The 16,409-nt window shown below is 34.5% G+C and overlaps 1 protein-coding gene across 1 annotated transcript; it reads right to left on the bottom strand.

Moving 5' to 3' along the window:
• Positions 1–3,661: 3,661 nt before the first annotated feature.
• On the bottom strand, positions 3,662–15,051 carry LOC129900281 (suppressor of mec-8 and unc-52 protein homolog 1). Its single transcript, XM_055975217.1, has 16 exons — positions 14,917–15,051; positions 13,568–13,778; positions 11,814–11,966; positions 11,401–11,449; positions 10,545–10,628; positions 10,287–10,390; positions 9,638–9,724; positions 9,474–9,527; positions 8,812–8,907; positions 6,375–6,502; positions 6,081–6,207; positions 5,897–5,956; positions 5,671–5,778; positions 5,321–5,421; positions 4,854–4,905; positions 3,662–4,003 (listed from the first exon to the last, which is right to left on the bottom strand). The coding sequence occupies exons 1-16, from the start codon at positions 14,946–14,948 to the stop codon at positions 3,905–3,907; spliced, it is 1,545 nt and encodes a 514-aa protein (XP_055831192.1). The 5' UTR covers positions 14,949–15,051; the 3' UTR covers positions 3,662–3,904.
• Between the last annotated feature and the right edge of the window lie 1,358 nt (positions 15,052–16,409).

The following is a 16,409-nucleotide window of genomic DNA, read 5'->3' as shown; positions in this document are numbered from 1 at the left end:
TATTACTATTAGGCTTGTTCATTTGTTTTCTATTACTCTTCGTACATATTAAGTAAATTGTTCAGAAATTTTTCATAATAATTTAGAATAACTGGATTTTTTTAAGTTCAAGAGAATTGTTAGAACTTTTTATCATATTTATCCTATCTTTTAATAAGATTCTTAACTATTTTACATTGTTTAGAAAAACAAATTGGAAATAATCAAAAGGATAATAGTAAAAAATACCCTTTAATTTTTATCCTTAAATATTTTTCTTTAGATGTGTCATACTCTAACCGATCCCCAAGAGAGAAAGCTTTAAATATCTTGGATCCGTCATCCAGAGTAGTGGGGACATCGACGATGATGCCACGCATCGCATTGGGGCAGCATGGACGAAGTGGAGGCTTGCCTCTGGAGTCTTGTGTGATAAGAAGGTACCACCTAAACTTAATGGTAAGTTCTACAGAATGGTGGTTAGGCCATCGTTATTATATGGTGTGGAGTACTGGTCAGTCAAGAAATCTCATGTTCAGAAGATGCATGTTGCGGAGATAAGGATGTTGAGATGGATGTGTGGACATATTAGGAGTGATAAGATTAGGAACGATGTTATTCGGGAGAAAGTGAGAGTGGCCTCTGTGGCAGACAAGATGAGAGAATCGAGACTAAGATGGTTTAGGCATGTCCAGAGGAGGTGTTTCAACGCCCCAGTTAGGAGGTGTGAACGATTGGATTTGGGGGGTTATACGAAGAGGTAGGGGTAGACCGAAAAAGTATTGGGGAGAGGTGATTAGACATGATATGGCGCAACTTCATATCGCCGAGGACATGACCTTAGATAAAAAGAGTGGAGGTCGCATATTAGGGTAGAAGGCTAGCAGGGATAGAATGTTGTCTTGCCTTGTGACGGTATAGCGTTGGTCTTAAGTCTAGGCGTGCCAGTATAGTTGTGTTGTTATTGCCTTTTGATTATCCTTTTATTTTGCTATTGTATAGTGCTAGTGTATGTATGTATATATATATATATATATATATATATATATATATATATATTGTTGCTTTCTCTTTCTTGGGACTAATATTTTTGAGCCGAGGGTCTTTCAGAAACAGGCTCTCTATCTCCATGAAGTAGTGGTAAGGTCTGCGTACACTCAAACCTCTCCAAACCCCACTTATGAAATTTCACTGGTATGTTGCTGTCGTTTTCGTGGTCATACTCGAACAATTTACGGACCGGAGGGAGCATTTGCTTTCACTAATAATTTGTTCATATATAGCTATTTGGAAAGTTATTATACTTTTCCTGGGTTGACTTCTCGAATCTATTGGTTTTAAATATTACTTTCTCTATTTTAATTTGTTTATTTGATTTTGAATTGAAATGGAATTTTAAAAAATAAAAAACTTTTAAATTTTAGAGTGTTAAATTAAAGATAGAATATATCGAAATATCTTTTAATGTTATGATCTTTAAATAAAAAAAACTTAAAAATCAAAAACCACTAAAAATAAGTCAACCCAAACACTCATTTTTTGGATATATAAAATATTAAGAGATTATTTTATTAAATTAACTTTATTAATTATGTTTTGGATATATAAATTTGACTTTGGTATTTTATGTAGTTATCTAATGATAACGAAAGTGTTAAAAGAAACTGATAAAACAAATTGATCTATTAAAATGAATAAGTAAATAAAAAAAGGGTAGTTCGGTACACTTAAACTCCCGCTATACGTAGGGTCCGAGGAGGGCCCGACCACAAGGGTCTATTATAAATAGAAAAATCTAATTTTAATATAAGGATCAAATAAAATAAAAAAATATTTATCTCACTTTACTAATTAAAATAGTAAGGACTAAAAATGCTTCTCGTCATACAAAGCAACCATCACATATTTCAAAACAAATCCAAAGTGACAAACGACTATAGTAACTTTTAATACCGGAGACGATATTATGTTTTCACCTAAGTAAATTTTAAACAAAGAGAGAAGAGTCATAGCCATCCACACGAGTTGTGACAGAATGATAGGGATCACTCCATCTTTAATCAAAAAGTTTCGGATTCAAGCCATTGATATATATAGAAAAAAAATCTTGTTAGGAGCGCAGTTTCAAAAAATAAGCCATATAATATATGCAGTGGCGGAGCCACCTTGTGGTTAGGGGTTCATCCGAACCTCCTTCGGCAGAAAATTATATTATTTATATATGGTTAAAATATTTTTTTTATGTATATATAGTAGATGTTGAACCCTGTTCGATTAGTTCATATGCCTACTTTAAATTTTGAATCTCCATAATTTAAAATTCTGACTCTGTCACTAAATACATGTATTCAAATTCATCGATATCGAACGTAAAAAAAGGGGAGTTATTAGTTGAGAGAATTTAAAGAATATAGTTTTAACTGGTATGGATGGGTAGAATGATAAATTGCTCATGCCAATGCCATGCATATATTTGACTTAACAAATGATTGGTCCCTTTGAGCGGAGCATTGCGCGTTTTACATTAATAATGCTGCTTCCTTCATTTACTTATAGCTCGCTTGCCGGTAACAATTAATGAAGTCTCACACTTCCCAAGAAAATTAAAACAATTGCATCTTTGGGAAGGTTTGATTTAGGAGTTACGACTCAGAAATAAATGCAAAAATACTTTACCTTTATTATTTTTAACTTTCTATGCATCGATAGTGAAATTCTAGTCTTCAAATATTTTTAAGTTTATCAATTTTTGAGATTCATTTACAAAATTTGAAATTTTTCAAGGAAAGTATATGTCCAGATATAACTTCAAACTCGAAAAATTACAATTTTAAAAATCAAACTTTTCAAGTTTCAATTTCAAAATCAATAGTGTGCTGTACAGTGCAGTGAAACTAAAAATCTGCAGAAAACTTGCTTTTGTGTGTTGGAGAGAGTTGAGATGGTTGTTTAACATTTACTACTACTGGCCTTTGTCAGACTTCATGACTCCTTTGTTATTACTACCTTCTTGAAATGTGTTAGGTGCACTGCAACTATATATATATTATTTACTTTTCCTATATTTGACATGCAAAAACAAGTTTTTTATGAGTTTCAAAAAAAAAATCTTTTATTTGTTCCTACTTAGGATTGAATTCCTCCCTATCTCAAGATAATTATGGTCGAAATTGTAATTAGAAACATATTCGTTATCGGGATCTATTTATCCAATAAATTGCCCTTGCCTCCAAGAGAAATTACTTTTTAGTTCTTGAATCTTAACATGGAGATAATTGACATGGCATTCTTCTCTTGGCAGAGACACTTATTTATTTGAAAAGTGAAACAATTGCTCATTTAACTGGTCAAATATCCTTTCAATTCCACAAAAAAGATATCATAATTGTGTACATATTCATACGAGGATTGACATGTTGGTACAAGTTCTTAATATTGACATGTAGGAGAAGAGAATATTTTGCTCCCTATTTTTCCGCTGGCTCTAACTTAGTTGGTTACCGGTTACATAATGCCTATTTTTTAGGCCTAAAATTTGCTAATAACATTAGAGTTAATAGAATGCCTATAATAAGAAGTTGTACCAACATATCAATCCCCAAATCATTGTGTAATTTGACATACATAATAACAAATATAGAGCTCTCTAAACAAACTCGCCGAAAAAAAAAAAAAGACCTAGTACTCGAAGCATAAACTTCTTTTGCTACCAAATGTTTAGTAAAGACACTTACATGAGGCATCTGATTGAATAGACTAAAGTTCAAACAAAAAAAATACCAGACATAAATATACATCGATTATGAAAATAACGTTACACTAAGCATCAAGTATTACTAATCATCCCACACAGTCGGCATCAAGAAACAATCTTACAGAATGCTAGTCCACTTTTACACGAAGGCAACAACATGGCAACAAATGTTTAAGGCTTCCATAGCTTCATGGTGCAGTCTTCTCCATAGGTGGCAACAAGGTTTATATGGGGATGGTGAGTGATACCAATTACATCCTTTTCATGTACCTGCCATAATGCACAAACCAAAAATCAGCAACTTGGCCCTTTATCCTGATCCGATAGCAAGAACAACAAAAAGTCCCAGGACTTGAAACCAACACTAAAAACCCACCTAGAAATTTAATGAATCTGTAAACAAGGAATAACTACCATATTCAACTTGACAGTATACAAGTATATGTATAAACATGTGCATGTGAATGCAGGGAACGCAGATGTTTTTGTGTTATTAGAAGAGGGACCAGGGGATGAATGGTACAAAATACCAGTTAGGGAGGATTAAGAGTAAACAAAAGGAAATAGTATATGCAACACTATCACTGCATAAATGTTGATTATAAAGCAAACATGATTTGGTTAAAAAATGAGAGTGGACCCGAGACCGAGGAGAGAAATAAACACAGGAGACGTATTATGAGAAGAAACATGAGACGCGTTAAACCAAAATATCCATGGTATTTCCCCCAATTTTGCGTATAAATATTAGGTAAGAAACTGAAAACCAAAACACATCAGTGAATCATAATTTTTGAAAGAAAAACATTTAAGAAATCAACATCCTCCTTGTACTCTGTTATTTTTTCATCTTTTGACAAATACAAAAACATTTAACTTAGCCTCGGCAGCATCCACCTATGAGAATATGTACACCTGAGGCACCAAGTTCGGGATGGATTGGTGTGGTTCCTCTACGCCTAGGACACCAGAATATCGAACCATGAACGAAGAAAGGCATGAGAGACAAAGAAAGCAAAAAAGCCTTGTAACGATACCAAGCTCAAATCGTTAACTCTACAAGTAAGACTTGTAAATGTGACAATACATAATCAAACTTCATAGCAGAGTTGAAGCTTACCTTCATCAGATGTTCCAGTTTGTTTGATTGATAACTAAAGCAGTACAAGTTTCTGTTGAAATGCACAAACCACATGATCAGCATAAATGGGATAAATCCTTGCATTAAATATCAACATCGTCCACTTAATGAAGTTCAAGTAAGTGGCACTTTTAGTGCTGGAAAAAAAACAGAGAAAATATTTGCCACTGTACAATCAGCAATGATGGTTCAAAAGTAGATACAAGAGAGCTGTAGTAGTTTCAGAATAACTCGAAAAAATAGAGTAACTAAATTCACTCGTAGAGACGAAGCAAGTCCTTGAAGTTGTTAAATGTAAGAGGAGAGAAATCCTCAAGGATGAAATAAAATCAAAGTTCACCAAGGTTGCATCAAAGTCACTCTCTCTCTTTTCCCTTTGCAATAAGAATAATAGCACCAATGTCGAAACTCCAATGAAGCAAAGGGACATAAATTTCATATCATACCTGTCTTCACCTACACAGTAAATCCATTCTCCTTTTGGTGATAGACAAGCAGCCACAAAGTCTCCACCTTCTCTTTTACCAGATGAGAAACTTTTGATGACCTACATGACAATTGCACAGCATAAGTTCGCTTACTATTTGTGTTCTCTAAAATTTTAAAATATTACAACCACTTCAGTCCATTATCCTTATGTTTAACTTCTTTTAGAAAATAAATTTCACATTTCGATTTCTAGCTGTTGCTTGTCAAAAATGCTTCCACTCCCCAACTTGTTCACTCCTCTCTTTGGCAAAGGGAAAAATCTCCCAAAATAAAAACCTAAAGAATGGGATAGAAGAATCATGCTTACCTGTCCTTGAAGTGTCATCAGATAAATAGATGATGTCTTATTGCACACTATAATGTGATCGGTATTCTTAGGGAAAAGATGGACAGAATTCACAGATGCATCACCACCCTGTAAGAGAAGAATTCAAACGATTTCAAAAAAAAAATCGTGTAAAAGAAAGTATCCTGAGGAAAACTGACACATAATAAGTAATATGGTGGTAATATGCCCCAGGAAAGTTGAATACCCTTAAAGGAGGAGGTGGTCTAAATGTCTGCAGACACTCCGTAGTTTTGGCATCCCAGACCTGTTTTGAGGCAACTCAGACAAATTATGCACACAGAATAAAACAGATAACCCAATAGAAATGGAAAAGAAAATGGCATGCTTCTCTCAACTATCACTTGAAACTTGAAAGACAATAATCTTACCTTCACTGAGCCGTCACTGGATGCGGTGATGACTCGAGATCCATCAAAGGTAAAGATGGCATCATTCACATAAGATGAATGTCCGCGGAATTCTTTTAACAATTTACCTGACTTCAGGCCATGAATTCTACAATAAATGAAACAGAGATATCAGGGATGCTTCTCCCAACCAAAACCAACAGTAATTAATCAATAGCTATAACAGCGCATCTGAGGATATCATTTAACTAAAACCACTACGCCTAACAGCTACTGACGACATGCCATTGCAGCAAATGGTCAAAGGATAAAAACCTCGCTGTGCTGTCAAAGGATGTGCTTAAGATCTGAGTTCCATCTCGAGAGAAGACAAGACTGGTGACACCCTGAGAATGGGCACGTTCAAGACGACGCAAGCACTGACCAGTCCTTATGCGCCAGACCTATAAAACACAGTAACATAAGAACAAGCAATCCAAAACCAGATCTAACACGTTGACATTAAGCAAAAGCGTAAGACAGGAAAGTGTTCTTTTTGGCTTGGCTAACAGCACAAGGAGCCATTTTATAAGTAAGAACTTTTATTATGGTGAGCACAAAGCTGCTGTTGTTCTGTACATGAGCAGAAGTATACATGTTCTCTTTTTTTTAATGACCGTGGAGTCCGGTCCAGCCTACGCGCACCTCGACTAATTCCACAGGACACCTGCCACCTCCCACCTCCCAGTATATATGTTCCACACCTACACTAAAGAGAAGACGAGCTCAAAGGGAGTTTCTACAAGCAACAATATTTCAAAATATGTTACAACTTCTTTGTTCCCAAAACACCTGATGTTCCTTGCTTTCTAGATTACCCAAAGTACGCATGGATGGATAGAACACAATCGCTATCTGCTGTTTTCTCCTTCTCCTACCCATCATGCATCTCCAACTCATATCAAGTCACAAGACATCACCCATTTTACATATAAAGAGACCTAGAATTGGGAACTATGGAAAGATGGAGAAAAAGGTGATTTATATATCCTCATTCCTTAAAGAACAAATAGCTTCTGGAGCCCGAGGACCCATTCTAACCATTACAAACTTGAGGAAGAGGGTGACTCACATCAGTTGGTGCCACATGTGCACGCGGTCGGGGAAGATGTGAAACATTTGCAAGTTCATCGCCAACTAGCGCAATGACTCTGGGCCATGGTATGGACTATGGAATGCATTTATATTGAGCAGGTAATTTTTGTTTCACTTAAGACTGGTAACTAAGTTGGCAAGAATTTAGAAATTTAGAAATAAAGGAATCAAAAACCTTTTGAAGAGTTCGTAAACTCCTTTGTACAAATAAGATGATCGTCATTATTTCTTGTAAAGTTTTGGAGCACCTACAAGATTCCAGTTAGTATAGATTGATTGTGGGTTTTTTGGTAGTGAAACACATTCTTAACTAATCTCATACACCACTTGTTTGTGAGGTTACTCAAAAGAAATATAAGTACAACACTTATCAGAAAATATCACATTCAAGTCTGGTATTAGTACTAGTACTAGATTCCAGTTAGTATAGATTCAATAAATTTGATGATTTGTACTTCATCGATTTTACTGATGAATTGTAATGTATTCGCTAAATTTCATAGCTTTCTTGACTTCTTATTGTAAGTTGTAACCATATTAAATATGACACTAACCCCGTATTATATACAAAACACCGAGCCAACCCATAAAGACGTGATTAGCTTGTCAGAAGTCATTATGTTCTTATACTATTTTTAAAAGCCTTAACAAAGTTCAAACATGACAATCTGCTAAGGGCTGTCCAATATTCTACCAAGTACCATCTTTAACTAGAGTCATATGTATAGGCATATGCAGGATGTGCCATAAATTCGACAACTTGGACTCTCACATTGATTCAGTAATTAAAGTTTCTGATCAAACAGGTAACCCTTAGCAAAAATAGCCATTATAATTTTGTTTCTTTAAAATAGCCATTATAATTTTGTTTCTTCTCTCTTTTTCAATTGATTATTGAATCCTTCTTCTCCAGCTCCTATCAATGTTACATATTCTTCTTTATAAGTAAAATATTAAGGTTCTTTATGAAACTGTTTTCAATTAATTTATTTAACATATAAGGCAACACAATATTTTTTTTCATTTAAATGCTTCAGCATGTTACATCAAATTGCATTTGCACATAAAACATATCTGAAGTGCAATTACAGTATAACAATGTTAAAACAGTTTGCTCAAGACTTCCTGAAGTGTCTCAGTTTTCCCATCGGTCAAATTGGCAGGATGAAGATAATAAGAAATAGAAAGGTTTAACTGAATATCTGGAACATGTTCTTCCCACTTTTTGAATTGTTTGGGTCATGCCTAATAATGTAGTTGGAAAATCCATCAAGAATGTCTGGAAAATGGTGCCTGCTTGTATTTTTGGGTGTATCTGGAATAAAAGGAGTAGAATGTTTTGATGGTATCACAACTCCTAATCATGTCACAAAAACCTAGTGTTTATTAAACCTTTTTTGCTGGTTAAACAAAGGCACATGTTACTAGTCGTGAACTTTTTTTTGGATTGTATCCTCTCTAGTATTAGAGTAAGCTGTTATACATGAGCAGATACATCTTTATATTGTAATCTATGCTGTGCATCTACTTGATGCATTTCGAATGAAATCTTATACTACATCAAGACAAAAGGTTTTAATGTATAAACTACAAAGCTGAATAGAAACTTAACATTTACCTTTATTTTTCCATCTTGTGACCCAGACGCAAGCATCTCCGAGTCTCTGCTAAAATCAACACAAAGGACAGCATCATCATGCATCATAAAAGTTTCCTACATAAATATACAGCAAGTCAGAAAATACAAAAGATTCAACCACAAGCATGAACATCCAGAGTTCAAAAAAATAGCTAAACACAAATTCATATGCATCAGCTGCTGATTAGGAAATGAAAGAAACAGGAACCCAGCACGATAGACAAAACTCCCAACACACACCAAAAAAAAAGGAGGAAGAAAAACAAGTGAGCCCATATTTATGGAATTCTAGATAACAAACAGCTTTACATCCTTTCTGATAAAAACACCTTATTTTAGATTTAAACTACTTGCATATTGACATTTACAAGGAACAACTGCTTAGGCAATTGAGAATACACAAGACAACTAGCAGACCTACAGCTGAAATATGCTTATATCTCCTATTCATTAATATATTTCGCAAATACAGTGTAGAAGTTACAGAACTGCAATTGCCAAAACGAGGATATATCCCAGTAAAGATTTAGCACCAGTAGTAACATACAGAGATGAACCAACCAAAGAATTTCGCTTGAATTCCAAGAAAATACAGCCCAAAAAATAAGCAGAAATTAAAAAGAAATAAATGTGTAACTCACATCAGCCTGATATTGAAGATCCTTCTTCAGTTTTCCACTTATGTGATCCCAGACCTGATGAGTAATGTAAAAATAAATTGGATCAACTCAATACCGTCAATAGCATAAAAGAGAAGGAATAAAAAGTAAAAGATAGCATGGGAAGACACTTAGCTTCAGCATACCTCAATAAATCCATCAACTGAGCATGAGACAAGAAATTGTCCATCTGGTGAGAACCTAGAACATTCTGGATGACTCTTCTTACCAAACTGCAGCACAAAATCCACTACTTAAATGAAATTATCAGATTTAATTTCCTATTCACTCCCCTTTATTTCTCCTGAAAGGGGAAAAGAGACAAGGCTTGAAACGAAGGAAAAGAACTGAGATTAGGAAAAATAGCTGGACAAACGTATCTAGTGAGAAGCCTATTAACAGAGAAGGACACCATTAAAAAGAAAAATGGAGAGATAAACATGCATGAAGGTGATAAACCAGCTGAGAGCAGTTTCAGCATGTGGGTAGATTCATAATAGGAATAACAAAAAGTAACTCCCCCTTCTGCTCTAACCTTGTCAAAGGATAGATGAGTGTGACAAGCAAATTAAAAAATTAAAATAAGCTAAAATAGATATTCAAATAAATAAACCAAATAAATCTAGGTCACTGTGTTTTTGAATTTCACAGAGACTTCTGGAGAAAAATCCAAAGGTTGAAAGTTTTATGTCTCAACAACATATATCTTTGATGAAGTAATAACAACTCTAACATGCAACACAAATTTTAAACCTAACATGCAAATAAACAAGAGTTTAATGTAAATAAACAAACCTTAATAGTGTGACCGAGTGTTGTCGGATACAAATCCTCTTCATCTTGTTTCATAGCAGCTGTTCCTCGGAATAGATCAAACTGTGTTCCAGGTGGAAGTAAACCTGAAAAGTGTTGTCAGATACATGAGCATGAAATCAATGTTTGTTTACTCTTCAACAAAGTGAAAATGCTCAGAAGTTTAATGTTAATTACTAACAAGTCAATCGAGAATCTAAAGGTGGGATTTCCTGCAGTGATGAAAATAATATATCTCACCTTGATGCTGTTGCCATTTCAAGGCTTGACCAATCAAAGCCATTAAGCGTGATGGTGGAACAACAGAAACCTCAGCAGAAAGTGCTGCATGCAGCCAAAGATGATATATTATAAACCTAAGTGTATTGTTAACCAAATTATGCATTAATAAGCACATATAATTGACGACGACACTCCAACCACTTCAATCCTGAAATATCATAAACTGCTCAGCCCTATTTAGCACTGTAGAATTAATGTACTTCTTACTGAATTACAAATACGTGGAGGTCCACTATAAGGACATTGTTATGCATATAAGATGATACAGATCTCAAAATATAACACATTCAAAAATCACAAAAATTAGAATATAGATGGATCATAGGAGGAATTGCAGCAAGGAGATGTTAATCTGGTGGGAATGTGGGATAAAGTAATAGGAACGATAGTAACATGCAGCTTTTTATGTAGTGGTTCTTAGGACGAGTGATCGAATTAGGAAGTACACCTTCCCTTTACTTGGCAGGAACCTTACAAAACTACCTTCAGGGGATTTACTTCTAATCACATCTCAGGTGGTTGTTCTTTTTTTTCTGATGAAGTGATGTCACATCTCAGGTGGTCATTCAATACCTCTTTGAAGAGATTAACAGGCTAAACAGCTTTACATTCGTCTCGGCACCATGCATCTATCAAGACAGATTGCTAAAATTTGTTCACTCTTGAATACTGAAACGAAACAGCTGTTCTCATAAAACTTGCTCCCATGTTACATGCAACATTTGCACGTATTGCAAATATCTTCATTCTAGATTGCCTTTCAAAATTCAAACTAAATGTTTTATCAATCTAAGCAAAGTGGGATTTTGGCAACCTTGGGAAATTTGGGCACGCCTTTTCTCCTTGGTTGAGTCATTATAAGCCTGCACATATAACATTTGCAGGCAAGATCAAAATCCACATTCAGTCAAACCTCAAGCCAAGGGTATCAAGACAGCTTCAAGCAGTTAAGGATGCAGCCGACGGTTAAGAAAGACAATTATTTTACACCATCAGATATCTAACAGGAGGTTGAGCACATGTAGAATCAAAGTAAAAACAAGTATAATATTTTCTTCTTCTTTTTTGATGAAGAACAAGAATACTTTTCTTTTGAGATGGGAGAGTAAAACAAGTATACTTGTCCAATTAATACAAACAACAATCGCTGAGGGTGTTCAAATCTCAACTAGCGCCATAAAAAAAAGACCACATAGCTTAATCATTTTTTTAGAGAATGATTCTAACCTCATGTGGATCAAAGTAAGTCCGAACTAGTAGATGCTCGAGCCTCAAATATCTCTCTGGTTGCTCCTGTTTCATGACACCCATCACGTTGGTTTGCCTTAAAATAGCTCGTGCAGTATCCATCTCTCGAAGTTCAATCATTTCTAAGACAATCTATCAGATAAAGGAAAGAGTAAGGAGCAGAAAAGGTTGTACTGAAAAGACAGCAAGAAGGTGATCAAACACTTCATAGAAAACAAGGAATGGAAAGAAATGTTTGCACTTAATATTTCCCGTCAAGCTGAAGTTCATCTGAATACAAAACCAGATTGCCAAAAAAGCACATTGAACTAAATTTTGAAGTTCTACTGAGTGCATGTATGCAACAGCCAATCACACGAAACTGAATTCTAAAGTTCTGCCCAGGTACAAGTATGCAGCAATCACGAGGAACTGAAGTCCAGACCAGTCCAAGCATGCAATAATCATGAGATACTTGGATGCAAAGTGGAACCCAGCAACCACATACTTGGGGAATCCGATTGGGAGCCAAATACAAATGCAATACCATTTGCAATTGGTAATAGAGATGCTTGAAAGGATATTGTCAAGTTGGAAGAAATAATATTTGTCATTTGGTTTTGAGTGAGTGTGTGTGTGTGTGTTTTATGGGTGGGGGGGTGGGGGTTAACAAATAGTAGTGTGCTACAATATATTGTGATGTCGCTCCCAGAAAAAGTGGAAAAGAGAATAGGTCGGCTGAGAAAAGATCTCCTATGGAGTGGAAACAAGAAGAACATGCTCTCATTATAAAAATAGAGTGTGGTTGTCACAGCAGAAATGACATTTAGGCATCAATAAGTGGAGATTGCACAACAAGAGTCTTTTATTAGAATGGCCACGGAGGAACAACTCAAAGAACGGCCCATCGTGGAAATACATTGTAATTGCTAGGCAAGGGAAGAAGGAAAATAATCCAGCATGCTCTCATGGAGTAGAAGTGTGGAAGAGTACTAGAAATCTACAGGAGGATTATGTTAAAAACATATGCTTGTCAGTGGGAAATAGAATGAAGAGGAAGTTTTGGCAAGACTCTTAGATTGGCCATATTCCACTAAAGGATGAATCCCCAGATTTAAATATGGCAGTTAATACTGGTGTAACAGTGACAAAGAAGATAGGAACAACATATTAGAAATTGTTAAGGCTGGGAAGTCAAGAGGGTTATTACTCTGTTGGGGAATCTGGAGAAGATTAGAATCTTCCCAGCTGTAAAAGATACAGTTAGATAAAAACATCAAAATCATGGAAGTATATTGTTAAATCTGGGTACACATCAGAGCAAGAATCAAAGTACTTCCATACAATGGCCTTGGTAGATAATACAGAGGGAGAAGCACCGCCTAAAGCGGACAGTTTTTGTTGGATAACCACGAAGCATGTTTGACACAAGCAAGATTGCAGAGTTGGGGCATCGCAATGTGCAGTATATGCAATATGTCTGAAGAAATTAGGAGGAGGTCAATCACTTCTTTATTCACTTCAGGCAGACAAGAACAAGTGGTGCAAGTTTCTCAGTCTATACAATCCATTACTTCACTAAAAAATACTATTCACTCTCACATCCAACATATTTAATACAACTCTCAAGAAACATTGAATCCAAAAAAAGAGAAAGTAAGAGGATAATAACCAGAAAACACACTATTTGAAAGATGATAACATATTAAAGTTTAGGCATTAAGGTTTCTTTGAAACAATGAAAAGGTGCAGACCTGCTCATATAAATCCTCCAGAATCTTTCTAGGAAGCTTTAGTTGTGCAACTTGAGGTAGTACTGCATCCCATCTTCCACTATTAATATCAGCTATAAAGGTTTCAAGGCTATCCACAGTATTAAGAGAAACCTGGCACTCATTTTGCAATGTCTGGAAAGATTGATGCAGAGAGTTCTCCTTACAGAATTGAAGAACTATCTTAATGACACTGCAAGAAAGAAAGATAACATTATCTCTCGCATACAACAATAACAATAAGATACTCCTATGTTGTTGCCAATTGATATGTCTGTGAGGTAGTATCTTCAATAAGAGCAATGTCAAATGGTATTCTTGAGAAAGAAAAATGGTCCTGACAGAAAATAGCTCAACTAACTAACCAAAAAGAATGGCTCAACTAGCTAGAACTGCTACTTATACATGTATCAGTTCAGAAACAGCTTCTATCCAGTAATGTGCACATAAATATGGGTTGGATAAATGCAACGGGCATTGCAAGAAGTCTTCTGGTTATACATGGTGCCCCAGAACAAAAATTTGCTTATCTTGATCAAAGGTGTGGCCTAGTGGTCAATAAATTGGGTGGAGAACCATGATCTCTCAAGTTCAATTCCCATAAGAGAAATACATTAGGTTATATCTTCTCATCTATCCAAACCTTGGTGGATAGAGTTACCTGGTAGCCAATACCTATGCTGGTGGGAGGTAGCATATGCCCCGTGGAATTAGTCGAGTTGCACACAAGATGGTCCGAACACCACGGTTATTAAAAAAAAAAAGACACCACAAGTGCTGCAAGAAGTCTTTTTTATTATACATGGTACATTGCTTAACAGCTATACAAAAATGTAAGGTAAAAGTTGCAGCCTTGATAGCGATACCCACTCTATATTCTTTTCCTAATATACCAGTATCTCTATATCACACATCATGAATCAATCAACTACACCTCAATCAACTATAAACAAATCCTCTATATCCATTCTGCTCATCTTTTCCCCTCTATTTTTTTCTTATTTTTTTCATAATGGTGGTATCCCAGCCAGTTGCAATGCTATTTATTTCTCATATAATATTAAAGCAGAGGAGGGTACTACTATTAAAGTTGCGATTTTCTCCTTGCTTTTGGTCAGAACAAGCAAATTCTATAGTCATGAGGCACCATGTATAACAAATAAGACTTGTTTCTCACATTCCTCTCTTATATCAACAGATATCTTTCCGTTCTATTAGGTTTCATTTCAAATTCTAAAAATTCATGATATAATTTTTTCACACACCCATATCCCCCAAAAAAAACATCCATTGGGCGAACATACATAGAGAAACAGAGAAGAGAAACTTACTCTCGAGCTTCGATTTCGAGTGTAGAAGACATTGTTAAGGGTGAGAGCTCTTAAAAACCCCAGCTAACCCCTGCTTTGAGTGAGAAATCACGAACAAATAATGCATACACAAAAAGATATGTAAGGGTTTTGTGTATGAACTGAAATTCGCAAGAACCGTTGTGCAGTTCTACACCGTTCTCATTCGTGGGCCTATTAGATGGGTTGGGCCTAGAAATGTTCTTCCAAACCTAACCAATTTATTACCCAAGGCTTTCACCTTTGGGTCAAAAGTAAAATATTCTCAGGCCAATTTATACAAGAAAAAATTGCTTAAAAGAATACTTTTTAATAAATAATTATTAATTTTAGCAAGATTTTATATTTATTATTATTTATAGCAATATATAGTAATACTATGATAAAGTTGCACTATGTATTAAAAGTAAATTATAAATGTATTATAAGTATTTTAAAAATATATTATGTTTGCTAAGTAAAAAATCAATACAGTATATTATAATTGTATTAAAGTATGTGACAAATAAATTACCTATCAATAAAATTTGTATTATAGGTGTTTTATAAATTATTTTTTGTATTATGTGTTAAAACTATATAATAAGTATTCAGCAAAAATAAAAATGTTATTGCTATAAATGATAAATATTTTTCTAATATAGTATATCTATGTAAGTTTTCCTATATACAATAATAGTCTTCTTTTTTTTTTACAGAAAAGGTAGCCAAAAATCATAAAAAATATACATTGACTATACAAAATAGCTTCCAAAAAGTCACAGAACATATACTGACTATACAATATGGCTTACTTATACATGAGCTACACACTGACTATACATAATGATACACTCAAAATGCTTCAATATAGCTTAACTATTCATGAAGTATATATTGACTATTCAATCTCGATCAATTCAAATTACCTTTAAATAGTCTCAAATTTTAAATATAAAATCCTCTTGGAGTTTCGAATTTTTTGATATATAATTTACTAGAAACGACTCACATTTACGGTGCATCAATTATTTTTTATAACGATGAAGAAGACGAAGAATGGAGAAGAAGAATGACAATACAAGAAGAATAATGGAGAACAATAGAAGAAGAACAACAACAATAGAACGAGAAGAAAAAAAGAAGAAAAAGAACAGTAAAAGAAGAAGAGAAGACGAAGAATTAAGGAAGAAGAAGAAAATTGACCAAATTTTGTAAGATAAATTTGTCGAATGGCCATTTGTCGTAATAAAGAACTTATTTTTTTAAGTGGCTATTTTTTATATAAGAAATTTAATGTAATGGACATTTTGTGTAATTTGCTCAATATTCTCATGGTCAAATGGATCCTTAAGAAGGAGTGGTTTTTTTCTTAAAATTATTACTGATTTCAACGACAATTCTTAAATGAGCTTTTTAAAATTAAATGAAAAAAAAAATTAATTAAGATATTTTTAAGTTGAGTGGACGGAGATGGTAAAGCGATGTCAACTGTG

This window comes from Solanum dulcamara, chromosome 8 (genome assembly GCF_947179165.1).
Source record: "Solanum dulcamara chromosome 8, daSolDulc1.2, whole genome shotgun sequence".
NCBI lineage: Eukaryota > Viridiplantae > Streptophyta > Magnoliopsida > Solanales > Solanaceae > Solanum > Solanum dulcamara.
This window is presented reverse-complemented; position numbering and strand designations above follow the sequence as displayed.

Coding starts and splice junctions, on each gene's coding strand:
- LOC129900281 (XM_055975217.1), bottom strand. CDS start 14,948: ATGTCTTCTACACTCGAAATCGAAGCTCGAGA. Junction 13,779..14,916: donor CTCGAAATCGAAGCTCGAGA/GTAAGTTTCTCT, acceptor TCTTTCTTGCAG/TGTCATTAAGATAGTTCTTC. Junction 4,004..4,853: donor AACTGGAACATCTGATGAAG/GTAAGCTTCAAC, acceptor GCATTATGGCAG/GTACATGAAAAGGATGTAAT.